General features: G+C 41.9%; 2 protein-coding genes across 6 annotated transcripts; both read right to left on the reverse strand.

Annotated features, from left to right (window-relative positions):
• Positions 1-328: 328 nt before the first annotated feature.
• On the reverse strand, positions 329-10,362 carry LOC311490549 (uncharacterized protein). 3 transcript variants are annotated; one of them, XM_084548094.1, is made up of 15 exons: positions 9,729-10,362; positions 7,626-7,778; positions 7,337-7,411; positions 6,512-6,630; positions 5,208-5,382; positions 4,817-4,942; positions 4,466-4,509; positions 4,284-4,401; positions 3,952-4,166; positions 3,602-3,782; positions 3,377-3,460; positions 2,945-3,090; positions 2,575-2,816; positions 2,362-2,471; positions 329-1,723 (listed from the first exon to the last, which is right to left on the reverse strand). In XM_084548094.1, exons 1-15 carry the CDS (start codon positions 9,861-9,863, stop codon positions 1,532-1,534), a joined length of 2,115 nt encoding a protein of 704 aa, XP_084404220.1. In that variant the 5' UTR covers positions 9,864-10,362; the 3' UTR covers positions 329-1,531. The 3 variants fall into 3 exon arrangements, with proteins under 3 accessions (XP_084404220.1, XP_084404221.1, XP_084404219.1); XM_084548095.1 differs by having other exon boundaries at positions 4,284-4,383; positions 7,337-7,414; XM_084548093.1 differs by having other exon boundaries at positions 7,337-7,414.
• A 61-nt stretch (positions 10,363-10,423) lies between these two features.
• On the reverse strand, positions 10,424-23,961 carry hps3 (HPS3 biogenesis of lysosomal organelles complex 2 subunit 1). 3 transcript variants are annotated; one of them, XM_084548166.1, is made up of 25 exons: positions 23,666-23,961; positions 22,891-23,023; positions 22,737-22,808; positions 22,282-22,375; positions 22,042-22,115; positions 21,500-21,712; positions 21,240-21,306; positions 21,040-21,128; positions 20,720-20,834; positions 20,432-20,585; positions 20,258-20,340; positions 19,703-19,877; positions 19,360-19,441; positions 18,932-19,089; positions 18,632-18,733; positions 16,482-16,590; positions 15,977-16,194; positions 14,643-14,820; positions 14,149-14,382; positions 13,648-13,851; positions 13,276-13,467; positions 12,871-12,975; positions 12,321-12,527; positions 12,143-12,230; positions 10,424-11,157 (listed from the first exon to the last, which is right to left on the reverse strand). In XM_084548166.1, the coding sequence occupies exons 2-25, from the start codon at positions 22,984-22,986 to the stop codon at positions 11,030-11,032; spliced, it is 3,237 nt and encodes a 1,078-aa protein (XP_084404292.1). In that variant the 5' UTR covers positions 22,987-23,023; positions 23,666-23,961; the 3' UTR covers positions 10,424-11,029. The 3 variants fall into 3 exon arrangements, with proteins under 3 accessions (XP_084404292.1, XP_084404291.1, XP_084404293.1); XM_084548165.1 differs by having other exon boundaries at positions 21,240-21,309; XM_084548167.1 differs by lacking the exon at positions 18,632-18,733 and having other exon boundaries at positions 21,240-21,309.
• Between the last annotated feature and the right edge of the window lie 578 nt (positions 23,962-24,539).

A 24,539-nucleotide genomic window follows, 5' to 3' on the forward strand; every position in this document is an offset into this window, starting at 1 on the left:
CTGGCTTTCATTCAACGGACTGAACTCAATAGTAAGATCTTTAGCAGGCCTTCCTCATGGGTCTTTCTGCCTTTAGTTTTGTTTTCAGCGCAGTTCGAATGGGTTGAGATCAACTACCTGAATCAGATTATTCTCTTTCTTTGTCCTTGTAAACTCCAGGGTTGGTCAGTTTGTGTTTTCATTGTTCAAACAATCTACCCAGAATTAATTTGACTGCTTCTTTTGTCAAATGATCAGTGAAACGCCGGTGACCCAGTTTCATTTGAAGCCATGCATGCATGTCATGCATCACACTGCCTCCGCCTTGTTTCAAAGATGATATCATCTGTCGTATCATGAGCCTTTTCAGGCCTTCTCTTTACTTGCTTCTCGTCATCATTCTGATACAGGCTGATGCTAGTTTCAGCTGCCCAGTGAATGCTGTTCGACAACTGCCTTTTTTAAAAATATAACTCTAATCTGGCCTTTGTATTCTTCTCTGTATATGCTCTTGTGGTTTTTTCCCTCTTTGTGGTAGACTCGCATAATGATATGTCTACCACCTTGAGTGTCATTCACTTTACTGGGTGTTGTAAGAAAAGGATCCTGAGATGGTGGATGACTACAACGGATGTCATAATTTTATTTTTTTGGTCTAACATAGACACATAGCGCACTTTATGAGGAACACTTAATCTAACACATGCCATGAAATCTGCTGTCAATTCTACTTCTATACATTTTCAACAAATCATTTAGCCTTTATTATTGTACCAGTAGCATGCTGATGCATAAGTGTTCCTAATATATTGTCCACTGAAGGAGGAGGCGGCTTGGATTTTACACAATATAGGGATTTAAATTAAATATCATCACCTCTTCCACATTACTGAAACCCTTTCAGAGCTGAATAAAGACGTGTTTGAAGAGTCCCGCTGTTGTGTCCTTTTTAGTTCGTCAAAATAAAATAGTTCACAAAGAACCTTTATTCAGCATTTTATTTTAAAGCTTTTAAACTTTTTAAATACATTTTTTAAAACGTTGCTAGAACATACGAAACGATTATATCAAGGAAGACATTTTCTATTCAGTGCGTAAATATTTTCTTAAAGATATCATATTATCAGTGTGAAATCTAAAATGAGTTGTCACAACGGGAGTCTGAAAGCATTTGTACGCTGGAGGTGCGCAGTTTTGGAATGGGTATCGACAGTTTTCTTAATAATTATTAAAAGATTAATATAAAATGTAGAAAACAAACTTAATTCATAAGGGTGCTCACTTTCTTGTATTAGTGTCATCAATCAAGAACCATTTGTCAGTCTAATGTTTCATCTACAAGAGACAAAAATTTGTTGTTCTGATTACACCACCATGAGATCACGTGCAGAGCTGCAGACGTTGAATTATAAAAAGCTTTAAACAACGCAGACATCAGCCAAACCTCCCTCATCCGGTTGTGCAGAATAATGCAACAAACTGCAAACGGACTAGCACTCAGAAATCTTTGAGCTCCGGAAGGAACCAGTCTTTGAGGGCATCCATTTCATAATCACGCCATCACTTCTGTGCAGCCGTCCTCTCTATCCCCATTCGCCTGGAAGTGTATTAATCCGAGGGCCTCGTGCACGGCTTTGTTCAGTAAGTCCAGCAGATCCGCAGCCCCCGACACTCCCCTCGGCAGGAAGAGCTCCAGAGAGCAGGTGGAGGCACGGGGAAGACGCACACCTGACGTGCTTGCGCCCTAAAAAATAAATTCACAGCGAAGGAAATGTAGCATGATATCTGGGAACAGTGTCCTCGGCCAAGTCATTCACAACACACCGTTAACAACAGTCAGGAAAAGACTACCAATACTATCATGAAGCTCAGCATAAGTTCAGTCTTTGTTCTCACTCATTCACAGCTCTCCGTGTCCCTATTACCACTGCTGGGAATGTGTTTGATTTATTCATAGTATTAATACTGCTACAGGGCACTCTCATCTGACTCACTCAAAGGGTTTAAGCATTTATGTGTTTTGTTCTATGACAATAACTTTACAGTTTACTGCACCAAGCAACAGAGAGACCAAGAGCACAGATTGAAGCGTTTAGCAGCTAAAGAGTCTGATGTTTAAACTCAAACCTGAAAATATGCTGAATATTGGACATGCGCTCATCATCAGACACAAACGAGCCTTGAAATGAATTTCAGCATTTTGTTCTCAGCCTGTTATATCTGCAAATAGCCAGAAATTAAATTTAATGCAGGTTCAAGAGTAAAAATAAGCTGCCCTAAAAGTTGAACTGTCCGTCTCAGGTAGCCAGAGCTAATGAGATGCCTGTCATATTATAAGTGGAAACGTTCAATGATTTCCATTCTGAGCTGATAAATACCAACCTGGGAGTAAAAACACAGGGAGATCAATCTGGGGAACCCAAGAGGAGGAAGATGATCAGCTCCTGTGATGAAGACGAGGAGGTCTTCAAAGGAAAAATCTGCCTGACCATCTGCACAAGGAGGTAATATTTGAATTAACAAAAAACACGATTCATCTCTCTCCCTTTACCACAGCCGCAAGTGTCTTTGCTTCATCTATCCCTCAGCGCTTACCGCCGACCATCGATAGGACCGTTCCCCAGTGCTTGGCCGTGGCTTCTTCCGCCGCCCTCAGCTGAGAGTCTAGACGGCTGTAGCAGACGACAAAGAGCCGTTTGAACTTTTCCAGGGTCAGAAGCTGCTGCCGCGTACTCGTCATCACGGGCACGAACGTCTCCCAGTGGGACTGAATGGTGTCCCACAACCCACCACAGCTGTTCAGGCCTTCGGTGAACTGGGAGATCATACTGGCCACCCTGCAGGTCAGCAGAGGGACTGAATAAGTGTGTGTCAGAGTCATTTCAAAATAAATCAAAATTAAAGAATTATAGGCAGACTTTTAAAAACTCAAAACCTTGGACGTGATTTGAAGTACATGTCCCACCTGTGGTAGATGTGGTGTTTGACCAGGCGGCTGTAGACGGCTGGTACGTCATCGGAACGAGCTGAAGAGATTCCAGAGACCCCACAGGATGACATCCAGTCACACAGAGTTGGAGACAGCAGCTTCACATCAGTACAACTGTGCAACTGTATGTGTGAAGAGCAGACGAGAATAATTTGCACATTGACAATGTACAGACAAACATCTTGACTAATAACATCTGTACTGATGTGATTAGTCTACAGTACAACCCATTTTATACTAATACGGTGCAGGTACAAATGAAAACAAGATGTTAGAACCAAAATGAAACCAAGAGCTTATGAGTCAATTTCACAAGAGAATTTAAATTAGAAAAAATAACTGAAAATAATAATAATAATAATAAAGTTGGCACTGTGGCAGCCATAATGCAGACTGTGCGTGTGTTACCTCTTGCAGTCGGATCCGTGTTTCGGGGTCAACAATGTCCATCCAGCTGAAGTCTTTCAAAGATGGACTCTGGCCACACATCAACTGTGATAATAAAATAAAGCACAATGACAAGGATCTGGTTTAACAGCTTTTCTACGATGCACTAAGAGGTTTATGCTCAAAGATGTTTATCTACTGGAAAGTTGCATGCTGCGACTGATAAGTGCTCATTATGTGGGCAACCTGGTACAGTGCGGGGTGTAGACAACGAGGCCCAGGCCCGCCTTGAGCCAACGACCAGCCAATCAGAACCCCTGCTTCGTAATACTTCCTGTCTTCGAGAGCCGTGAGGTCGTAGGTCAAGAACAGACGCCCAGGACGACCCGTAAACACACAACTGCGCTGCAGCTCCAGCAGAGCCAACCTGTATGAGAAGAAAAAGTTCAAAAAATCTTTAGACACAAATCCAGCGATGTGTACACAGTGACGGGAAATGTTCAAAATTTTTGTACATTTTATAAACTAAAGAATTATTCTAAACAACAAGTTTGTTAAAGCTCTACAGTATACTCAATATAATGAATAATCAGAACCTGAAGAACTCTCTGAGAGGTCCGTCACGGCCGTCGGCCTCCTCGCCACTGAAGGAGATTATAGGCGTTGCCCTGAAGCAGAATCCTGGCCTCCTCACCACTTTAAGAGCGCTGTGGAGCACATCCCCCCTCCTCACCTGGATATAAATTTCCACATCTCGATTCGTGTTCTCATGTGTGAACGATCTCAGGATGGCGTCCAGGTCTAGTGCGAACTAGAGAGACACGGGTTTAATCGGAAACAGAAATTGAAACACAATTATCGTGCAGGAAATTCTGCAACAAATCAAATCAAATACTTTGGTCAAAAGCAACAAATGAATTAAATTTACCTCCTCTGGAGTTCTGCGGGTTTTAGGGTCAATTTGTTTTCCCGTCTGGCTGTTTTCATCTTTGCCGCTGTCTGAGCTGACCTCTGGACAAAACTCCTTCCTGAAGAAGACAACGCACCTACTGAACATTGACTTAATGCAGCTTACTTTGAAAGGCTTCTCCACATGAAATGTTCTCGAACCTGTTCACCGTAGCTGTCCCATTTACCAGCCTCGCAGATTCTGCCTGTTGGGAGAAGAGTGTTTTAGCTTTGTGCACTTTATGTGTATGAAAGTATAAAATACGTCTGCATAAAAGTGAACTAACATACAAACAAGATAACAGAACATACACCACAAAGCAAAGGCCTCCGCTTGTGGCTAGAGGAATGTAAATAAAACCAGACCTATTGAGACCATTGCCTCGTAATCCACCACCTTCAGGGAGCTTGTTCTGAGCTAACTGTATCAGACTCTTAATGCTGATTCATGTCTTGTAGGTTTATTGCAGATATCTTGAACATAGACGCAGCAACAAGGAAGAAGGAATGTACCTGTGGGTAATCGTGTTGGCTGAGGATATGTAAAGCACCGTGTGCAGAGATCCTGAGAACCTGGTCTCCGGTCCAGCCCTCGGCAGGAGGATCTGGGACAAACAACACTCTGGAGCCCTGCACACACTGGAACAACAACAACAAAGACAGATTTACTTTTACAGATTCAACCAAGCTTCGCCAGTCTTTATTTTAAAAACTGAGGACACACTACAAGGAATCTAGACGCAATCGGGTAGTGTGAACTGACTATGACCCAACTGTCCCTTAGTGTGTGCTCCTAGTGTTTTCAAAATCTGTAAAGATTGTGACAGCTGTGTAGTTTGTCCCCAACCGGTCGATGCACACATGTCGACAGTTATTTGCTAGATATAAATCCCCAACACCTTACCTGTAGATACGTAAAGGAAAACCTCTGTCCAGCCTGTTTTACAAACCGCCCCCTGAAGAGCGCCGCCAGCCGACTCTCCATCTGATTGGCCGACCAGCTACGGTCGATGGTGATACGCGCTGTAAGTCCCATGACTGCCAGGGCTGCTCGTTCTCTGCTCAGCGGGACGATTTGTCTGCAAGGACGCCAGGGAGTATTTACTTCATTGATGTGTTTTTATTGGATAGTAGGATATAAATCAGCAAATTCAGGATTGCATCACCCGAGACTGTGGTTACAGATCAATTGTGCAAATATGCTGCTGTAATCAGTACTTTAGAAACAACAGAGGAGATGCTGAAGGGAGCATTAATGTGTTCTTTCTGCGAGCTTAACTGATATTCTCGATTACTAGTGGACGATCATAGTGTCAAGAGGATCAAGAGTGGCACCTTACATTAGGATTCATTCAAAGCCTTTCGTCATCCTCGAGTCCAAGGGTTTGTGCAAAATCTGAACAAATGCCGTCAAGTGGTTTCTGAGATATCACAGTCGCAAGAAGACTTTGACCAAATACACATTCATAAAAATGAGTCAAAACTTTAGAGGATTTTCACTCTAATGGACTCATTTCCCTGAGTCACCCTTGGTACCTTAGTGACCTCGCTGACCTCCTATCTCCTCCTATCGCCTATATGCGTCTTGCTTTTGGAGTGATCTTTGTTGGTCCACCACTCCTGTGGAGGGTAACAGTCTGTCTGACTGTGGATTTGTGGTTTCCAGACTCTTGAGAGATGGTTTTGTAACCTTTTCCAGCCAGATCAGCAACAACAACTCCTTTCTGAGCTCCTCAGAAAGCTCTTTTGTCCGTGCTATCATACACTTTCACTTAATTTTGCACCTCACAGATACGCAATATTGGTTCATTTTCCTAAATAGACAAATACACAAGAATAATATTTTTAATTCATTTGTTTGATTTGGTTGTCTTAGTCCACATTCAAGACTTACGTGAAAATCCGCAGATGTTTTTAGTCGTTTTTATGCAGAAATGTGGAAAATTCTGAAAGTTTAAGCGACACTGTGCATACAGTATATTTGAACTGTCAGACAAAAACATAATGTCCTCAGTTATGGCTGGAGGTATGGAAATCAAGCCGTCGCTGGAGCAATGGGCATGAAGGAGAGGTTCTGACCTTGCAGGAGACAAATACAAAACCTTTTCTCTGGACAAAACGTCTTCTTAAACCAACAGTTAGTTTTCTCAGAGGTGAAAGACCATCGTGCACTTCTACCTGAACACTTGCTCCTCCAGATCCACTCACCTCTCCAGCTGTGTAAGGTAGTATCCTCTGGGCAGACACACCACATCTTTAACCATAAGCCCCGTCCTCTGTGGGACCGCTCTTTTCCATTTGAGACGGCTAACTGTGTTCGGAGTTGGCTGTAACACAAAAAGCACAAAAGGTATTACTACAACACAATCAAGTCAAAAAAACAAACAAACTCATATTGTGGAAGAATCTTAAATGCAAGCTGAACATTAGTCAGTGGATTAAAATCAATATAAACACAGAATTAATCCTTAAACATTTAATCCGGTTAAAATAATCCCAAAAATATGAAGATTATAGTTTCCCTGATATGGAATTTGGCAGCCAACATTTTTTTCTGACACTTTTCTTTGCAGTCTGAAGGAGGAGGAGGGGAAAAAAATCATTATCCAATATTGAGTTCAGCCTCAAATAATAAGAAAACAAAACACGAAGCACAGGAATGTATCCCGTTCTACAAATCAGACAGTGTGCGTTTTATGTATTTCCATATCAGAGCCCTTTAATCCACCTAATTGTCCTCATTTACAAAAGACAATATTTGATTAAATTTGAGCTTGTCGTCTTAAATCATAAAACCATGCACAAGGCTGTGCAGAACACAAACACTCAATTTAAAATGACCACAGATCAACACTGATTGATTGATGTGCTCAGGATTTTTGTTGTGCAGTACATTTAACTCCAAAACTGTCAATCTTTTAAGCGCCAATAAAACTGGAAATATGTGCTGTATTATTTCTGACTCTGTTATAAAGTCCAGATGGTGAAATTCATCCATCAGAAAATGACTAAATCAAACTTGAGATGACCTACCAGAGCGATGGTGGAAGGATCACCAGACTTTATCTCCACATGCTCACACTCCAACACTCTGATGGGAGGAAACATCTGCTGGGAAGAAAAGGGAAACAACTGGGAAAGGTCTTGAAAGCTCTGGTTTCACGTATTAACAAAACTCACTCAGATAGATTATCCGTTTATCACGAAGGCCTGATTTCATTCATAGGTTTAAATTGTCACCATTTATACCTGCTCATTAGTATGCGGTGTCTTTTTAAATTTATTATTTTCCAACTCTTACACAGGTGATCTTTTCACTAACCTCCATCTCTATGTGTGTTTCTTCAGTGAAGACAGGGTAGAAATGATCAGACTTTTCCCGAGCAGGGGACTTTGTTTTGGGTTTGAGTTGGTTCTGGTCCTGCAGCTCTGGACCTTCCCCGCATTCAGGGACCAGAGGATGCTTCAGGTATCTCTGGGTTCAAGAGGAAGAAGAGGAGATGGTTTATTGTGCACAAAGCTACCTGGATTTAACTAAGCAAATAGGTACGAGCCTCCTATTGGATAATTACTGCATGGGTGATTATCTTTTAGCTAGCAACAAGTTATTTAACCCCAAGTGATGCAATGAGTAGCTTCTCATTTTTTCTTAAACAACCATGTTGAAAGACACATCCCGTCGTCATGGAAAAGATGTTAGTCTGTTTGAGAAGGGTCAAATCATTGGCATGCATACTAAAATTGGGTTAAGAACTGTCCAACGCATGATGAAAAACTGGAAGGAGAGTGGGGAACCATTGACTTTGAGGAAGAAATGTGGTCAGAAAAAAATCCTGATTGATCGTGATCTGTGATCACTTAAACTTTTGGTGAAAACAAAATGAAGAAAAACAACAGTAGAACTCAGGGCTATGTTTAATAGTAAAATAAAGCATTTCCACATGGACAATGTGAATGGAACTCAAGGGACTGGGACTGAACAGCTGTGTAGCCTTAAGAAAACCACTAATCAGTGAGGCTAACTAAAAAAATGCTTCAGTTTGCAAGGGAGCGTAAAGATTGGACTCTGGAGCAATGGAAGAAGGTCATGTGGTCTGATGAGTCCAGATTTACCCTGTTCCAGAGTGATGGGGGCATCAGAGTAAGAAGAGAGGCAGATGAAGTGATGCCTAGTGCCTACTGTACAAGCCTGTGGGGGCAGTGCTATGATCTGGGGTTGCTGCAGTTGCTCAGGTCTAGGTTCGGCAACATCATGTGTCCAAAGAATGAGGTCAGCTGACTACCTGGATATACTGAATGACCAGGTTATTCCGTCAATGGATCATATTCCAAGATGACAATGCCAGGATTCATGGAGCTCAAATTGTGAAAGAGTGGTTCAGGCAGCATGAGTCATCATTTTCACACATGGATTGTCCACCACAGAGTCCACACCTTAACCTCACTGAGAATCTTTGCGATGTGGTCAGACTCTCCCATCATCAATACAAGATCTTGGTGAAAAATGAATGCAATACTGGATGGAAATAAATCTTGTGGCAGAAGATTATCAAAACAATGCCACAGTGAATGCTGCTGTAATCAAAGCGTATAAACATTGCAACACCACAACATTTCCCAGGACAAAGGCGAGGTTGTTCACGTCACCGCAGTAACAATGTTACAGAACAGGCTTCATGCACAGCTGGAATGAAGGAATTTCCCTACTTGCATCTAGAGTCATCTTAGCCTTTTTTTTTTTTTTTTTTTTTGTCATCAACTCAAACTGTCCCGATTCATACAAAGAAGGAAATTGCAAAGGTAAAATCAACAAGACTTTTGCAAACAAAAGGGCAAAGATTAGAGAGAAGGAACAGGCTTTCTTTCTGCAATCTTGTCTTATCGATCACCATGTGAGCCCCAGTTTGAGGTCCACTGATTGTATCTCTTCAAGTTTTAAAGCATTAACAAGGAAGACTTTTGCAACCAGCAGAAAAGGGGTCACAGTTTATGAAATTAAGCAGCATTCAAAAGCACAGAAAAATGCATCACAGTAGTTTAAAATCTTAAACGCTAGAACAGTGTTTGTGGATTATCAAGAATGTGCAGGGAGACATATTTCTCTCTCTCTCCCTCTCTCAAAAAAAAATAATTTGAATACTCTGAGCACCACTAACACATAAACAAATATCTAAAATGCCTGTGCAAACAAACAACAATGGCTGGCTGCCATTAGGTGAAGTTGTGTGTGTTGGTAAATTGATTCTTTGGTGTGACTACCAGGACTGGTTTAAGATGGAATATGTCACATGAAACAGTATCGCTCTACTTGTGCCATAGTTTTAGTCATATTAGGTCAAACCATATTTAGTCAAACCAAAAACATCAAGCAGGGGTTTAATATTTTAGTTTTCTTTGAATTAAGGTAATACTGGAGGACACCCACCTGGCTGAAGTTGTCCTCTTCCTTCTTCTCCTGCGTTATTATCACCACGCAGCGCTTCTCCTCTGAAGAGAACAGCTCCATCTCAATGTTTTCTGTGATGGCAAGCAGCGCTGCCTTTTTCTCACCCAGCTTCATGTTTTCCGATAACAAAAAAATATCTCCTGCAGTTCTTTATTTCTCCCTTTTCACTGTCCCTTTGCCTTATTTGTTTTTCCTTTTTGAGCTCCCTAATCCCTGATCACTGTTTAGTACTTTCAGGACCTCATATCCTCTCCAGTTTCGCCCACAACCCTGGGGCCTAAAATGTTTTCTTAAGGTGATAGAGACCCTCCAAGCATCAACACAGCTGAGATCTATCAGAGTCTAAAGCTCTGGTTGGCTCACAGTTGTGCTCTCGGGCCGTGATTGGTTGTGCGGACAATTGGGAGGCTGTCATTGGATGAAGGGTTTGTTAAAAACCAAGCTGGGTTCAGTAACATCTTCAGAAGAAGAACAAGATGTGATGCCTTATTGGGTCATTCATATGTCTAATGTTCAAAGGAGTCTTTTAGAGAAGGTCAGTTCACAAAACAAAGAGACAACTGATGCTGTTAATGGAGACATCATCACACATCCTTTCGTCATTAACCTCACGATTGAGACACTTACTTAAAAATTAATCATCATACTAAAAAAAACAAGACTCCAAGTAGAAATGTATTACAGAGTTCTTTTTAGTTTTACTGCATTTGAGCTTTTGAATTTGATTTACAGTATTTTTTGAACAAATCTTCATTGTCATCGCATGTCAAAATGAAAGGTTATTTCTAAAACAGCGGTTTAAAAAAAAAAGTTTGAATAAAAATATTTACATCAAATAAATACATACATGCATGCAGTTTAAAACCACAACAGCAGAAATACGAACCTTTATCTTGACTCTGATAAATGAAACAGAGGAAAAGCTTGTTGTTGATCTAATCAGCTGAAACTCACCACAAACTTCAAGATTATTTAAAATCTCAGTGGAGGACAAAGTGCAAGAAACACAGCTCAGAGTGACTGGAAAGAGCTATAAATAAAATCTTACATTTTAAAATAGCTAGACTCTGAAGAAGTCTAATTTTAAAATATTACAACAATGTATGTAATACTGTTACACGTTTCATTCATCTGGATTAAACCACAAAAACACGATTGTCCGAGGCCAACCACAGACATCAGGCTGAATCGCACTGAATGTCAACCGAGGGTCCTTTGAGCAAGGCATGAACCTCCAGTTCAATAACTGAGATGAGCGTGCCCATCCACCCCGGGGCGTCTCAGGCCAGCAGGTGTCTCTGGGTGCAGGTCAGCAGGTGGGGCAGGAAGTAGGCCGCCGTGCCGTCGTCCGGTATGAGCTCCAGGAACTCAGCTGGGGTCGTCTCCATGGCAACCACAACCAGCGTCTCTGTTGGCGTGAGAACCAGACGCGTCGGGCAGGATTTTAGGAAAAACACTGAAGTCAAACATGCTATTTATATTTTACAAAATCTCTAACCGGGGCGAATCAAGGCTTATGCTTTTATATATAGATATACTTATATTATATTCGCATATATATATATATGAAAAGAGCTTATAGCTTATAGTTAGCTCATGCTGCTATAGGTCCAGGCTGCTAGGGGACTCCCCATGATCTACTGAGCACCTATCCTCTTATTTATTCTCCAATTCCTTATCTCTCACTATCCATACATTCATGCACCACCAGTGTCCCCCTCTCTGGCTCCCTTTCCTACCCCTCCCCTCCCCTCCTCTCCAGCCCCATCTTCTTGTCCCCGGCCTGGAGTGGTGTGTTTCTAATCTGTATTATGGCCCTATGCTCTTATTTATCCCTATAAACCAGCAGGTTTATAAACACTCTGTGCACCCACTAAACCTTTCTACAATTAATATTTTGAATGCCAACTCTATCCATTCTTCTCTCTTTTTTTCTGTCTCTACCCGCCTGGCCTCAACCAGATGGGTCCCACCACACTGTATAACCTGGGTTCTGCTAAACCAAATTTCCCTCAAGTTTTGTTGTTGCTAGTCTCTCTTCCTGTGTACACTCTTGAAGATTTAATAACCTGGATTTTTCAAACTGCACTGAACTGTCTAAATGTCGTTCCAAACTTCCCTTGTACTCAAAATCCTATCAGTTGCCTTGACATGTAATCTTTTAACACCTCCAGGCTGTTGAACGACAGATGACCCAACTCATTTAATTCATCTGTTTCTTTTTAATTTCCAGACTGTCGTCAAACCTGCTTGATGACATTGTCAGCAGATGCAATGAGCCCCATTGTCTGTTCAGTCAGTGTCAAGGCAACAATGACACACATACACACAGCTACACTACGATTAAACCAAAGTTAAACTATTAAATTACTATTAAAAACAAAAGCTTCTACCTTTGAGAGCAGCCAGAAGGATGCTGTTGTCTGAAGCAGCTCTCGTCCGGTCGCAAAGCTCCGGAAGCAGCTTCTGCCACCACAGAGCCTGGAAAGATCAGACACAGAGTCAGAGAGGGTGGGACAGCTTAAATAAACTAAAGATCCAAAAAAAGGGTGCAGCATGCTCGGTATGCACCATGTTTTTGTCTTGCAACTGGTGATTGGCGTAGGCGATGATGGCCTGAGGACATCTGTCCAGCAACTTCTTGATGCTCCTGTCGTACAGCCCCCTTCTGGTGGAGCAGAGGAGGTGCAGGCTGAAGCCCCACAACGTTTCTTCTGATATGCGGTCCAACAGTGGAGCTACAGAGCCAACCGAGAGGGACGGACCACACAGCAGAGACTGCACAGAGAGACACAAGGACAAAGGAAACTAGTGTACAGTAACAAGGTAAAATTTAAAATATTGACAAGCAAAAAAACCTAAGATTTATGTTGCTAATTTAATTCGTGGTCCATGATTCAGAGCAAAATTCATTAATCTTTCCATGTAAAAATGCTTTAGTCATTTAAAACCTCAGGTTCCTCAGTATCAGATCATATCTGAAGAGCGGGCAGGGGACGAATGCGGAGACGCATCTTAATGTCAGGTACTTAAAGCTGCCCACTTGCAATCGGATTGCCCAGGCTGGACGTTAATCCAAGGTCTGACCGGGGCCACAGAACCAGACTTTTAAAGGACCTACCTGCAGTTTGTGCAGCGCCTCCTGGTGCTGGGAGCTGGTGGTGTGAGCCGGATTGAGAACAGTGAGCCACGGGTACAAGGCACCGTAATGAGAAGACGAGTTGATCTGAAACATGCACAAACAAGTCAGCTGATTAGAGGATGAGGGACATCTACGCAAACTGATATCTGACCTTTGGGACATGCAAAATATCATGGAGTATCTTATCTGATTAACAAAAAGTCAGTAGGAGAAAAGCTGCCACATTTACAATGGAATTACAAATTACTTTGGGCTTTTATTCAGTCGTGAAATATAGTGTTCGACAAGACAAGACACGACACAACAAGTTCAAAAAATACTGAATGCTGAAAGAATATATACATTTCCAAGTGTTTCTCTCCAACAAAGACAAATTAGCTGTACCAGATCATCTGCGCTCTTCAGTGATTTGCGTCTTGGGTGGGAAAGCTGAGAGTGCGTTTCTGAGTTTGTCAGTCGGTCGATGTAGACGGACGCCAAACGAAACAGAAGCTCATGGATGACGGCGTCCTGAGAAGAAGCCATGAGCATCCCCTCCCAGAAATCCACCTGCAAGCAGTCCTCACAGTCCAGCTCCTACACACACACAGAATCACAACAGGCATAAATTAAATTGAGACCTCTTGATCAAATCATCTTGTAAGCTGTTATTTTACTGCAAAGACAGATGAACAATGTGGCGAACTAATCGTTTTTGCGTTTTTTTTTTTGTTTTATGTCTCGACCTCCCAAAAGGGCGATATACAGTGCACACACCTTGAATATGTGATCAGCCTGCTCCAGCTGAACTTTGTTGTTCTCATGTAAAGCCACCATGGCAGCCACCAGCAGCCCGGGTTGGGACTTAGCCAGCTGGCGAGTCAACGCTGTGGGCTGGACATGTGCCTTCTGTCCCTCGCCGCCACCACCATGCAGCAGCAGCAGCCTTGACTCCTCAATGAACCCGTACACCAGCAGCATCTGAACAAACACAGAGGAAAGCATTAAGATACAACAGAAATCTTTTCTCCCTCGAACTTATTTTCCTGCTTTGACTGCTCAGAAATCTATAAATGTGCATATATTGTAAATTGTTGTTTATTAGCCCAGTCCCCGACAGACGTCAGGCTAGATTAATAATTATAGCATACAGAAATCAAATTAAACCCTGGTAAACATTTAAAGTCTATGTTTTGTTTAATTATACGAATAATTTATGATAAACATCAAATGCATACTCTGTAAGAAAAAACAATCAAACACGAGTCGCATCCCTACCTCAGCGTGTCTCTCCATCAGCTGCTCGTACTTCGTCAGGTCGCCCATACGCAGCACCATGGTTGCCATGGTGATAGTCAGCGGGACGGTCACGCTGGCCGTGTCTTCCAGACGCTGTAAGACTTGCAGCGTTCGGGCAGGGCTGACGTTTGTCATGGACGGGCTGGAGCACACGCTGACCAGCAGCGAGGGCTCCGATTGGCTGAAAACGTCAATGACCTCATCGGCTGCTTCCTGCAGGGACAGAATGTGTTAATTATTATTCATTCATTTTCAAATAGAACAAATATATGACTGGCCTGTGAACTAGTTTAATGACTGACAAAATGAATTTAAGTTAACTCGTGTTTATGTACAGTTCATAGGATGTATCACAGACTTCTTAGTGACACTTTTGAGCTAATGAAAGATCTTTTAAAACTATTCAAATAGAAGTGTACGAGAATTACACAAGCAGCAAATGAAGCGTTCTTTGTGTGTGTATCTATGTGTACCTGACTGAGGCTCTCCTCTGTTTCTTCCAGCAGATAATGCTTCAGGTAAAACAGAAATCCAGGACCGTAGGAGTGAGGGCTGCCTGGGGGAGGGCAGTTCCTGGACATGACCTCTGTGACCGACAGGCCTGACATCCTGTAATACGGCAAAGCCAGGTGGCAGTCCTTCTGGCTGGCCCTTAAAGAACAGAAACAAGAGGAAACTGAGTTAAAAGAGCAACTAATTTACTTCTAAATGGAGCGGAAAAGAATGCAACAGAAATCAAGATGAGGGAAAAACTCAACAAGGAAAATCTGCTGAACGGGGCTTTCTCTGTTTTTCCATTTCTTTCATCACTATCGCACATAGACAGCATGATGAGGGACGCGGAACTGTTCCTCAAAAGTGAAGCCAGAGCAAGAGCTCCCCCTGGCGGCTGGCTGCAGTATAGGTCATAGGCGCCACCTCCTCCATGCTAGTGGATGGGACTTGAGTCAAAGTAAAACACTAAAATACATGTCAAATTATTATTTTTTTCCAAGGATCGCTTCTGTCATTTTAGTTAGTTAATATAATGTTGACGCATGTTCAAGTGTCAATTTTTTGGATAAGTGTCGTTTTAATTGGTTATTTGACGCTATAGAAACACGATGTGACATAATGGGGACCACCATTTGCCACGCCAACCGCTCCGTAAAAAAAAACAAGTAGAGTGTATAATCCAACATTTCCTTGTAACTGGTGGAGGAAGAGCAGTTACAGGCAGAGCCGGTATCCCTGGTGAAATAGCGTTAGTTTGGCCATTGCAAGGAAGTGGCGAGACGTTGTCCATATTTATATACAGTCTATGCTCTCACACACTTTAAAAATCACTCAAATTCAATGTTACTGTCAAATGATCTGTTTGCCAGACTTATGAGTCCAAAGTCTCCTTCTTCTTTTAACTCACTGCATTTCCATATCAGACCATCTGACGTGCAGCCTTCTTCCTCCTCATCTCCCCCTCCCCCTAGCTGTCTATCACCCTTCACCACCTATCTTGTACTTGTCTACTACCTTAATTTGGGATTCACAACCTCTTATTAGTACAACAAATATTGCTCTTTTTTCCCAAATGATCTGAAAGCAAATTTAAGTGTTTACTAAAATAAAAATCTACTTCAACCCCTGTGTAGAACCCTAAATGTCTCCAATACGCTCAACAGAATCTGTCTCAAGACGCTTCACAGTATGCTAAGCAAGGGAAAAACTAAGGCGGAAACCCCAGCTCATATCATCGGTTTCAGTGGTTTAAACTGAGTAAATTTTTATTTATCTGCTGGTGATATCATCTCTAGGTGTGTTTAGGTGCTACCTGCTGAAGGAGTCTCCCAGCAGGGCACAGTTCTGCCTGAACGCCTCCTCCAGTCCTTGGCTGTGCACAGACGCTGCTGCAGGGTCGTCCTCGCTGGCGTGCTGTTGTCTGGATGATTGGTGTAAGGAGGCGCGGAGGAGGAGGTGAGCCTCGCTGAGGAGGTGTCGAAGACTTTGGGCCTGCGGGTTGCTCTCTGCGTAGCGCTGACTGTATTCAATCTGAGACACAGAGGCGTGCAACAGAAGCACAGGTACTTCAGCGTGGACTTAAATATTTGGACAAGAAAACACACTGAGATCAGAAATCTGCCTGTTATCCAGTCATTCCTCAACAAGCTGAATATTTCTACTTTAAAAATCCAGATCACGGTACAAACTAAGTTACAATCTGAACATTTCAGAGGCTGAATAATTTCACTGTACTTTTACTACATGATCAGTGTAGTTTTTATGTGTATTTACTTTGTATCGTTGCTAATAACACAACAGGTGGATTTAAGTGTTACCATCTCCTCGTAGAGAGTGAGGGGGGAGACGGTGTCCACAACATACAGGTTCCATCCATGTCCTGCAGAACTCGTTTCTTTGGGAGAGGAGATTGTCCACTTCCTGCTCCTGAGGTCAAACATTACACAGAGGAATAGCAAGAAGCAGAAGAAGAAGCAGAAGAGGGAAGAAGCAGAAGAAGAAAGAAGCAGAAGGAGCAATAAGAAAGATGCAGAACCAGAACAAAGAAGATACATGAAGAAGCAGCAGAAGAAGAAAGAAGCAGAAAAAGCAGAAGAACGAAGCAGAAAAAGAAGAGGAAGAAGCAGAAGAAGAAGAAGAAGAAAGAAGAAGAAAGAAGCAGAAGAAGAAGAAGAAAGAAGCAAAAGAAGAAGAAAGAAGCAGCAGAAGAAGAATCCAATAGAGAAATATGTGGTCATGGATTCATGGTCTTGCCATTATCTTTCACAACTCAACTCCTTCTGTTGCTTATTTTAATGTTTTTCAAAGTATTTTCTTATCTGTTGCCTTATAAGATCAAAAGGAAAATACACAAATAGTACACTGAAAATTGCACAACAGCATCTTAAATGACACTCCACATGCATCAGAAACCACTGAACCAAGAGAGAAGCGTGGATACAGTGTCTCGATCGCCAGAACTCACCTGGGTCAGAACGACCTTTTGGATTTCATGCCGTGTAAAACAATCAGCATAATACTAAAACGTAGTGCTACATTTTAGATGACCAAACAAACCGTTAGTGAACTGTTAGTGAATAGGTTAACGTGGTGAATACTTAACCAGGGCTCACATTAGGGTCCCTGTACAAAAGTAATTCATGTATTTGTGTGCGTGTGCTTGTCGATTATATTCTGTATTACGTGGCGAGGGGGTTGAATGTTGAAATACCTGCATGGTGCTGCCCTGACTCAATGTTTGGATGCAAGATTCTGAGAAGACGCTACGTCATGTGTTTCTCAACATGAATGCGACATTGCATTATTCATTATCCGCTGTAATTTTTGAGTAACGTTAAAAATACATGCCTAAATGTGTGAGTCTTATAAAGTTGGATTACGTTAGCCGAGTAAAATCCACAACAGTTCTTTTTGCTTGGGTCCAATTGTGATTAGTTTGTGAGCAAAACGGCACACACACACTGAGAGCAGTTAGACAGGTTATAACTGGCTAGGTTTAGGAACTAAAACGGGAGGTGTTGTCTCTTTTAGAACAAGCTGCAAAGTCACATAGAAATTTAGATTAGTTGATTAACTTCTAGAACCCGAGACTCTCTGGAACTGGGAGCAGACAGATTTACCCAAATGTGCCCAAAACAGACAATTTGGAGAACTTAACCTAAACATGCCTCAGTTAAAACCTCTCTAAAACTTCTCAGCTTCGCTTTATTAAACTCAGTCATGGCACAGATTGTGCTGCTGTGTTCCATCGTCATTTACTCTGACCCAGCAGCATATCGTCCAATGCTCTGCGGTAATGCCATAAACTTTCATCTTTAACCAAACCCTGCAGCTGCTCGGACCTATGCTCCGTTTTATTTTGAGCTGGTCATTTTCAAACAGTAGAAAGAGGGTCCTCAAGTTTAAGAGGATTTTTAGATGTTTTTTAGATGTTTGTCATATGGTTTGATAGCTTCGAGACAAGGTGACAATGAGTCACTGCCGGTGGTTCTGCTCTGACAACCTTTTCGGACAAGAGGATGTAATCAAAAAGATTTTTTTTTGGAGGTTATAGATTTTTAATTACTTACATATATATAACTCTTAATGGTTCATCATTAATATTCTGTAGTTCTAATAAAGTAATTATTTTTGATAGGCCGCTCACAGGGCAGATACGTAAAGCCTTCACTACTTTATTTCTATTTTTCATAAGCAAAACTTCCCACTATTGTTTGACTGCAGCGAGAAATATTGGTTTTAATGTCAGAATGCAAAACAAATGTTGCTGATTCAATAGGAGCAAAGAAAGCTCCTTTTGTTATGCGACATTAAAGGAGAAACTAAATTTCAACAAAATGTAGATATAGGTATTTCTTTAACAGCCGTCTACTAGATGATTATTTTGAAGGTCCTGACATTGCAGCTTGTCCTGAAAGCGACAACAAACACTAGGGGGGTTGGGGCGAGTCGTTTGGGCTTGTCTTACAGGAAGGGGCGTGACAGAAGGCTCTCCAGAGCTGGATTGGTTGCGGGATCGATTCCCACCGCCAGGAAAATACCAGTCAGCATGGTGTGTTCTTTCAACTCGCTAAAATAACACATACACACAGCAAACAGGTTTATAAACGCTTGCACGTCGGCACACACACACACACGCACATGCACACACACACATCACCAGTGCTGGTTTCTTCAGGGAGGCATCTCACGACACATCTGATGAAGACTTTAGAAATGTAGGTATGTGTGTTTTTGTGCAAGTGTGTGTGTGTTTAACTTGACTTACAGGCCCCTGCGCTGTGTGTTGCGTTCGGGTTCCTCTGGAGGCTCCGTGTCGGCGGCGGACAGCAGGATAACGTGGCGGCCGTAGACGCACACTGAGCGCAGGCCGATGAATAACTGCATCCTGAGCGCGCACACCTCCAGGCTAGAGGGTGGACAGGCCTTAAAACACACATTGAACATAATCATGCACATGTACACTTATAAACAGACACTGGAGGAGACAGATTACAGCAGAAGTCAGAGCTGTGCACCCTCATGTTCTGACCACTAGAGGGCAGAAAATCTGAGGAAATGGGAGTACTGAGACTGTACCATGCAGTACTGTAATTGTGCTGTAAAAACCCTCCAAAATAAAATACAAAGTAGTCAAAATAGGTTTAAAGTAAGGCTGTAATGTCAGGAATTCCTAGTAAAGGATCAGGCTCATACTTTCATGGTGGTATCAATGTAAGGGTCTTCAATCCTGGCCGCTACCGCTGCACAACGTACTGTGAAACACTGCAATGCACTCCTGAAAGACACACACACAGAGCAACATGCACACAAGAAACGTTTAAAAGCACAAAAAAAGACAAATAAGATCCCACACTCATAGCTCATTTTCATATTTAACTGCAACAACCTGTAATAAGCCTTAAAATAATTTCTCGTGATTTGCCGGAACAGGTCAGTGCACCATTTTAGAGTTTAGATTTAAAATATTCTGTATTTAAAATATAGCTTGTTTCAAATTTCAGACGTCAGCGTTGTGTGACGTGAAGGTAATTTTTACTTTGTTATGACGTGTAACAGGTGGTCCGTCAGCACCGCCTCCAGGACCTTCTCCGGATACTGATAGGCTGAGAGCAGCTCGACTCCACCCTTCAGGCTGTACATGTAGCCGGCGTTGGGGAGGGAGAAGAAGCAGAACACACACGCTGGTTCATCCACAGACGCTGACTGGTTACCTAGAGAGAGACAGAGAGAGAGAGAGAGAGAGACATACAATAAACGAAATGCATTCAATTCTGAATGTACTCAGTTTTGCAATTTAAAACTAAATGGGAAGGATTGCAGACATGCTGCAAAGAAACAAGACCAGTCTGTTCTAATAGATGTGGTTACATGAGGCATTTTTGTTCTGATTATTCTTATTATTAGCAGAATTCCACATATTGGACTCACTAAAGGTAGTTTTCCATCAGATTGAGATGGTTGGTGCAAACCTTTAATAATTCATTCATCCATTCAGGAGGAAAATATTAGCTTTTGATTGGATAATTTCTCTCTTGTCAGACTGAAGAAATACCGTGCCCGTAAACATAGCCAATCATGATGTCGTACTCACTGGTGAACAGGGGATAGAGCTGCAGAGAGTGGAGCAGCGTCTCCTCCACGCTGCAGCCTTGAAAGAACTCTGGAGTAAAACGCCTGCAAGGGGGGGAAAGGACACCATATAAATTTCTTACCACAGTTGGCAAAATCATTTATATCTATGCAAACGTTAAGGTCAAACAGACACCTGAAAAGAACATAGGACAGCGCGTATTGCCCCCTGTCCTCCAGCCCGGTCTTTTCGATGCTGACGGGGATGTCGCACTCTTTAGCTCGATCTCCAAGCAGCTCCTGGTGTCTCGGAATGAGCAGGAAGTCAACCTGGTCGTCTAGATAATCAGCTGCGAACGCAAATAAACCCAGACAGCCTGAATGCACGCACACTAGAGATCTGCCTTTTCTTCATCAGGGTCAACACTAAAAACATGTATGCTCGTCTTCATGCAGAGATGGCACCAGTCATGTGCGTTCTTACCGCTTTTATTTGCCTCAGATGTTTCTTCCAGGATAGGTTCAGAGGTCGCGTCCAGTTTTAGCACCAGAACTTCCAGCTCTGCCTGCACGGCCACATATCCTGCACACAGCGCCACCTAGAGGGGACGAGGAGAGGTAAAACTTTTAGTAGTTTCACTTGAGGATACACAGCTATTATATCATTCAAATCTAAATACCTGAACAGATAGTATGGGTGTTACTTAGTGGTGTGATTGTGTATAGTAGTATAAATAAATACTGTGAAGTGTGAAATACAGCAGATTTAAAATAAAAAATAAAAACTGAATACATTGAACGTACCTGTCTTGGTGTGATTTTTGGAAGATGCAGGATGACGGAGCGTTCAAAATCCAGGACGGACAGATTGGAGTTTGCACTTGAAATCTGACCTGCGATCAGGAAACCTACTGTTAGTCGCGTTTATCAGTAAAATACATCCACTGATAGGAGACAAACATTTCATAACATCATCCACAGGTTTTACTTGCTGCATGTGTTACCTTGACTCTGACTGCTGCTCTGCTGAGTGTTCGGCCAGTGGCCCTGAAGGTGCTGCTGACTCTGATTCTGCTGAATTTTTACAGAGAAAACAAACGTCATGTTTCAGAATAAAAATGCTGCATTCCTCTAAACGCCTAAAAAAATTTAATTAAAAAAAATATTAGAGCAGTAAAGATGTCATTTATTTGTACCTTTAAATGACTGCATGAGCCCCACAGAGGAGGTTAAACTTTGATCACCAGCTTCTTCAGATTCTTACCAGGTTCTGCTGGTTCTGCCTCCTCAGCGTGAACAGAACCAGAGTGTTCTCGCAGGCGACCAGAAGGTCTCCCGTCACAGAGCAACACGCCACGGCAACGGGGCGCACAGACATGGGGATCTCAATGATCTCCATCTGCACTCCGCCCCACACAGACGCCCCGCGCAGCAAGTGGCCCAACAAGCGCACCCCGACACGAGCCTTCTCCTCCGCCTGAACACACGGAAAGACATAAACTATTGAAGGTAAGGTAAGGTAAGATGACTGACTATAAAACAATCAAAAATATACCAACAGAACCAAAAATACCAAAGTGACAGTTACAGATTCGTTTTGGTAAAAAGAAGCGTGTTCCTTCTTGATCTCAGTATAAATTATCTGTTTTTGCCACTTGTTTGCTGTTGTTTATTTACTTTTGATTGTCCTGGGACAATTTCCATAGGGAAGCTGGAAGAACCGTTTTAAGAGAAGTATGAAACTTCCTTTGAATGAGCAGGTGAGTATAAAACGTGAACTTATTTGTCTTTGGGGTCAGTGTGTACCTGGTACCGCCAGTTGGTGTAGGCTCTCAGATAGGTGGCGCTGTTCTTTTCCTCAATGGTCACCAGGTAGTCTCCTGGAGGAGAAGGATGAAAGAAGACACTGGAATGAAGACATTAAAATGTTCCTTCTCTCTCTTTTCTCCCCCCAACAATTGCTCAAATATGAATGAAGATCTTCATACAGTTAAGATTGGTTCCTACAGTATATCCGTCACAGAGGAACAGAGGAAAAGTTCTAACCTATTTTGCTATGCTGGATGCTCCTCACAGTGCCCATGGTGGAAAAGCGACAGATGAGAGGACAGCCCTGCTGCTCCAGGTTGTACACCTCCACCTGGGTTCAGTTTAACAAAACATTGTCAGTGTCCCAGAGAAAGAATTTAAATGCTTTTGTTACGATTTCCACAAATATGTCTTTCTTATGTTAATGGGTACATTTGTTCCATCACATTTCTTCTATTGAACAGTTACAACTAATAGAATTAATTCTATCTGAGTGTCGGTGGAGACAAACTTCTTCAAATGACTGCAGAACCAACGTCAGATTTTAAGACACTGACGGGCTGCAGAGCTGCTAAATTTAATGTCAAAATACTGAAATAAAAAAGATGCAAGAAGCACCATTATGGGAATAATGTGAGCACAGATAATAGGAATAAAGGCGGAGAAAGAAACAGGGAACAAATTGGTGCAACCTTGCATCCTCCAGTTGCAACCACAAACAGGGCTCCACCTCCACAGCAGACCAGCCCAGGTTCCTGCTCCACCTGAGACACACAGTAGATGTTAGATGGTGATTGTTGCCCACATAACTAAACAATAAACTGGATCAATGTCAGCTCCGCTTACCTGTACGATCTGCTGGGAGGCGAAAGGATGGCAGTTGTAGACGTGCACCATGTTTGGACCTCCTTTTGGAGATTCAGCCGCTTCTTTTATTTTCATTCAGCTCGTTTATCTTTGTTTCCTCTGAGGCTTCGTTCTTCAGGATACATGAAAACACCGCAAGAAATGTCTTTTTAGGGCACAAGGTATTAATGAAGACTGACATCATTTGGGATATTTTCACTCTTGATATATATATCACTGTTCATAGCTTGTTTTATTTCTGCAGGTAAATGAATGAACTCTAAATTGGTCTGTAAAATGAAAGACATGTGAAACATATTTAAAGGTTAACATTTTCCAACTTTTTATATATCGAACATTCAATTTTAGATGTGAAAACATAAAATTCACAAGTGAAGACATCTTTCTCCATAAAATATAATAAAACAGAGGTAAATAAAATGTTTTAGTGATACTCCACACATTAAAAAACAGTAATAATTATTACTGTCTTAAGACATATCTTTCCATAAACTTACTCTGGATAATCCACAGACCACCCCTTGAAATGATTTTCAAAGGTACTATTTCTTTGCTGGAAAGTAATTCTAATACAATTTTATTATTATTTTTTGCTGAGCCGCATCATAATTAATTTTTGGTCTTCATTTCAGCTGGAAAACACGACTCAAAACTTTCTGTTGACACTTTCAAATCAAAGTGAAAGTAACAAACTAAAATGTTTGGGAATCCAAAGAGCTTTAAATGTTGTATCAGATACAAAAACAGCACCAACCTCTAACGCTGTGCCTCTACCAGTCCATCAGGAGCAGGAGCAGGGCCGTGTCTGTCCCGTGTTATTTCTTTAATCGATATCACATGCCGCAGTCTTGTGAGCAGCAGCAGCACCCTCGCTCCTTTCACTTCACGACTCTGTTCAATTAAACGCCTTTTTTGTTTATATTCCAGTGTCTGTGTTTGTCTCTTCGCAGAAATTGAGCAGGAGAATATTATTAAAGTACCAGCAATGGAGTAAAATCTTCAGCTTGTCATCTCTTCCTACTTTATTCTTCTGCGTTGTACTTTATTGATTTCACGCCCCGAAGCAGGAAGTGAACCGTCAACCACAACAACAAAGAGCCCGCCCCCTCTTCATTTTGATTGGCTTACGGTCATGCATCCGACGTTCTGATTGGCTGTAGAGCTAAAGGGCGGATCTGACAGTTGAATTACAGTTTTTCTAGGTTTTTATTTGACTGTATTTGCCTTTTCTTTTTTTTTTCTTTTTTTAACATAACTTTGATACTCTGTAAACGATATTACTTTGTGTAGTTTTTATTTTGTATTTTTTTTAGAAATTGAAACATCATGTGAGATTTTTTATTCTAAAGCTGTAAATATAAACATAAACAAATATAAAATTCAATAGTAGTACAAACTGCAGTCTCAGAAATAAAAACACAACTGAATGAATCACTCTTGCAGAGTTTTTCAACAATTGCTGAATACCATAACCTTCATGGAGCTAACCTTTAGCACTGGTGTTTATGTAGAGTTTAAGCTTACCTGTTGGAAAGTTTCCATGCAGCAGCATATAGATGTGGCCTCCGAGGGCCTCAAGCTCCTTTGTTTCCCTAACCAATGGAATTTGTTCAAGGTCAGAGAGAGAC

Source organism: Chelon labrosus (genome assembly GCF_963514085.1).
Source record: "Chelon labrosus genome assembly, chromosome: 7".
In the NCBI taxonomy this organism is placed as follows: domain Eukaryota; kingdom Metazoa; phylum Chordata; class Actinopteri; order Mugiliformes; family Mugilidae; genus Chelon; species Chelon labrosus.

Bases quoted from the DNA above. Each gene is read 5' to 3' on its own strand.
- LOC311490549 (XM_084548093.1), bottom strand. From the start codon at position 9,863: ATGAAGCTGGGTGAGAAAAAGGCAGCGCTGCTTGCCATCACAGAAAAC. The intron at 4,943-5,207 runs GTAAGGTGTTGG...TTGTTGTTCCAG, and splicing joins TTTCCTTTACGTATCTACAG to TGTGTGCAGGGCTCCAGAGT. The intron at 2,817-2,944 runs GTGGGACATGTA...GCTGACCTGCAG, and splicing joins AAACACCACATCTACCACAG to GGTGGCCAGTATGATCTCCC.
- hps3 (XM_084548165.1), bottom strand. From the start codon at position 22,986: ATGAAAATAAAAGAAGCGGCTGAATCTCCAAAAGGAGGTCCAAACATG. The intron at 12,528-12,870 runs GTAGGTCCTTTA...CTCTCTGTGCAG, and splicing joins AGGCGCTGCACAAACTGCAG to TCTCTGCTGTGTGGTCCGTC. The intron at 11,158-12,142 runs GTAGAAGCTTTT...TCACGCCAACAG, and splicing joins CCTTCTGGCTGCTCTCAAAG to AGACGCTGGTTGTGGTTGCC.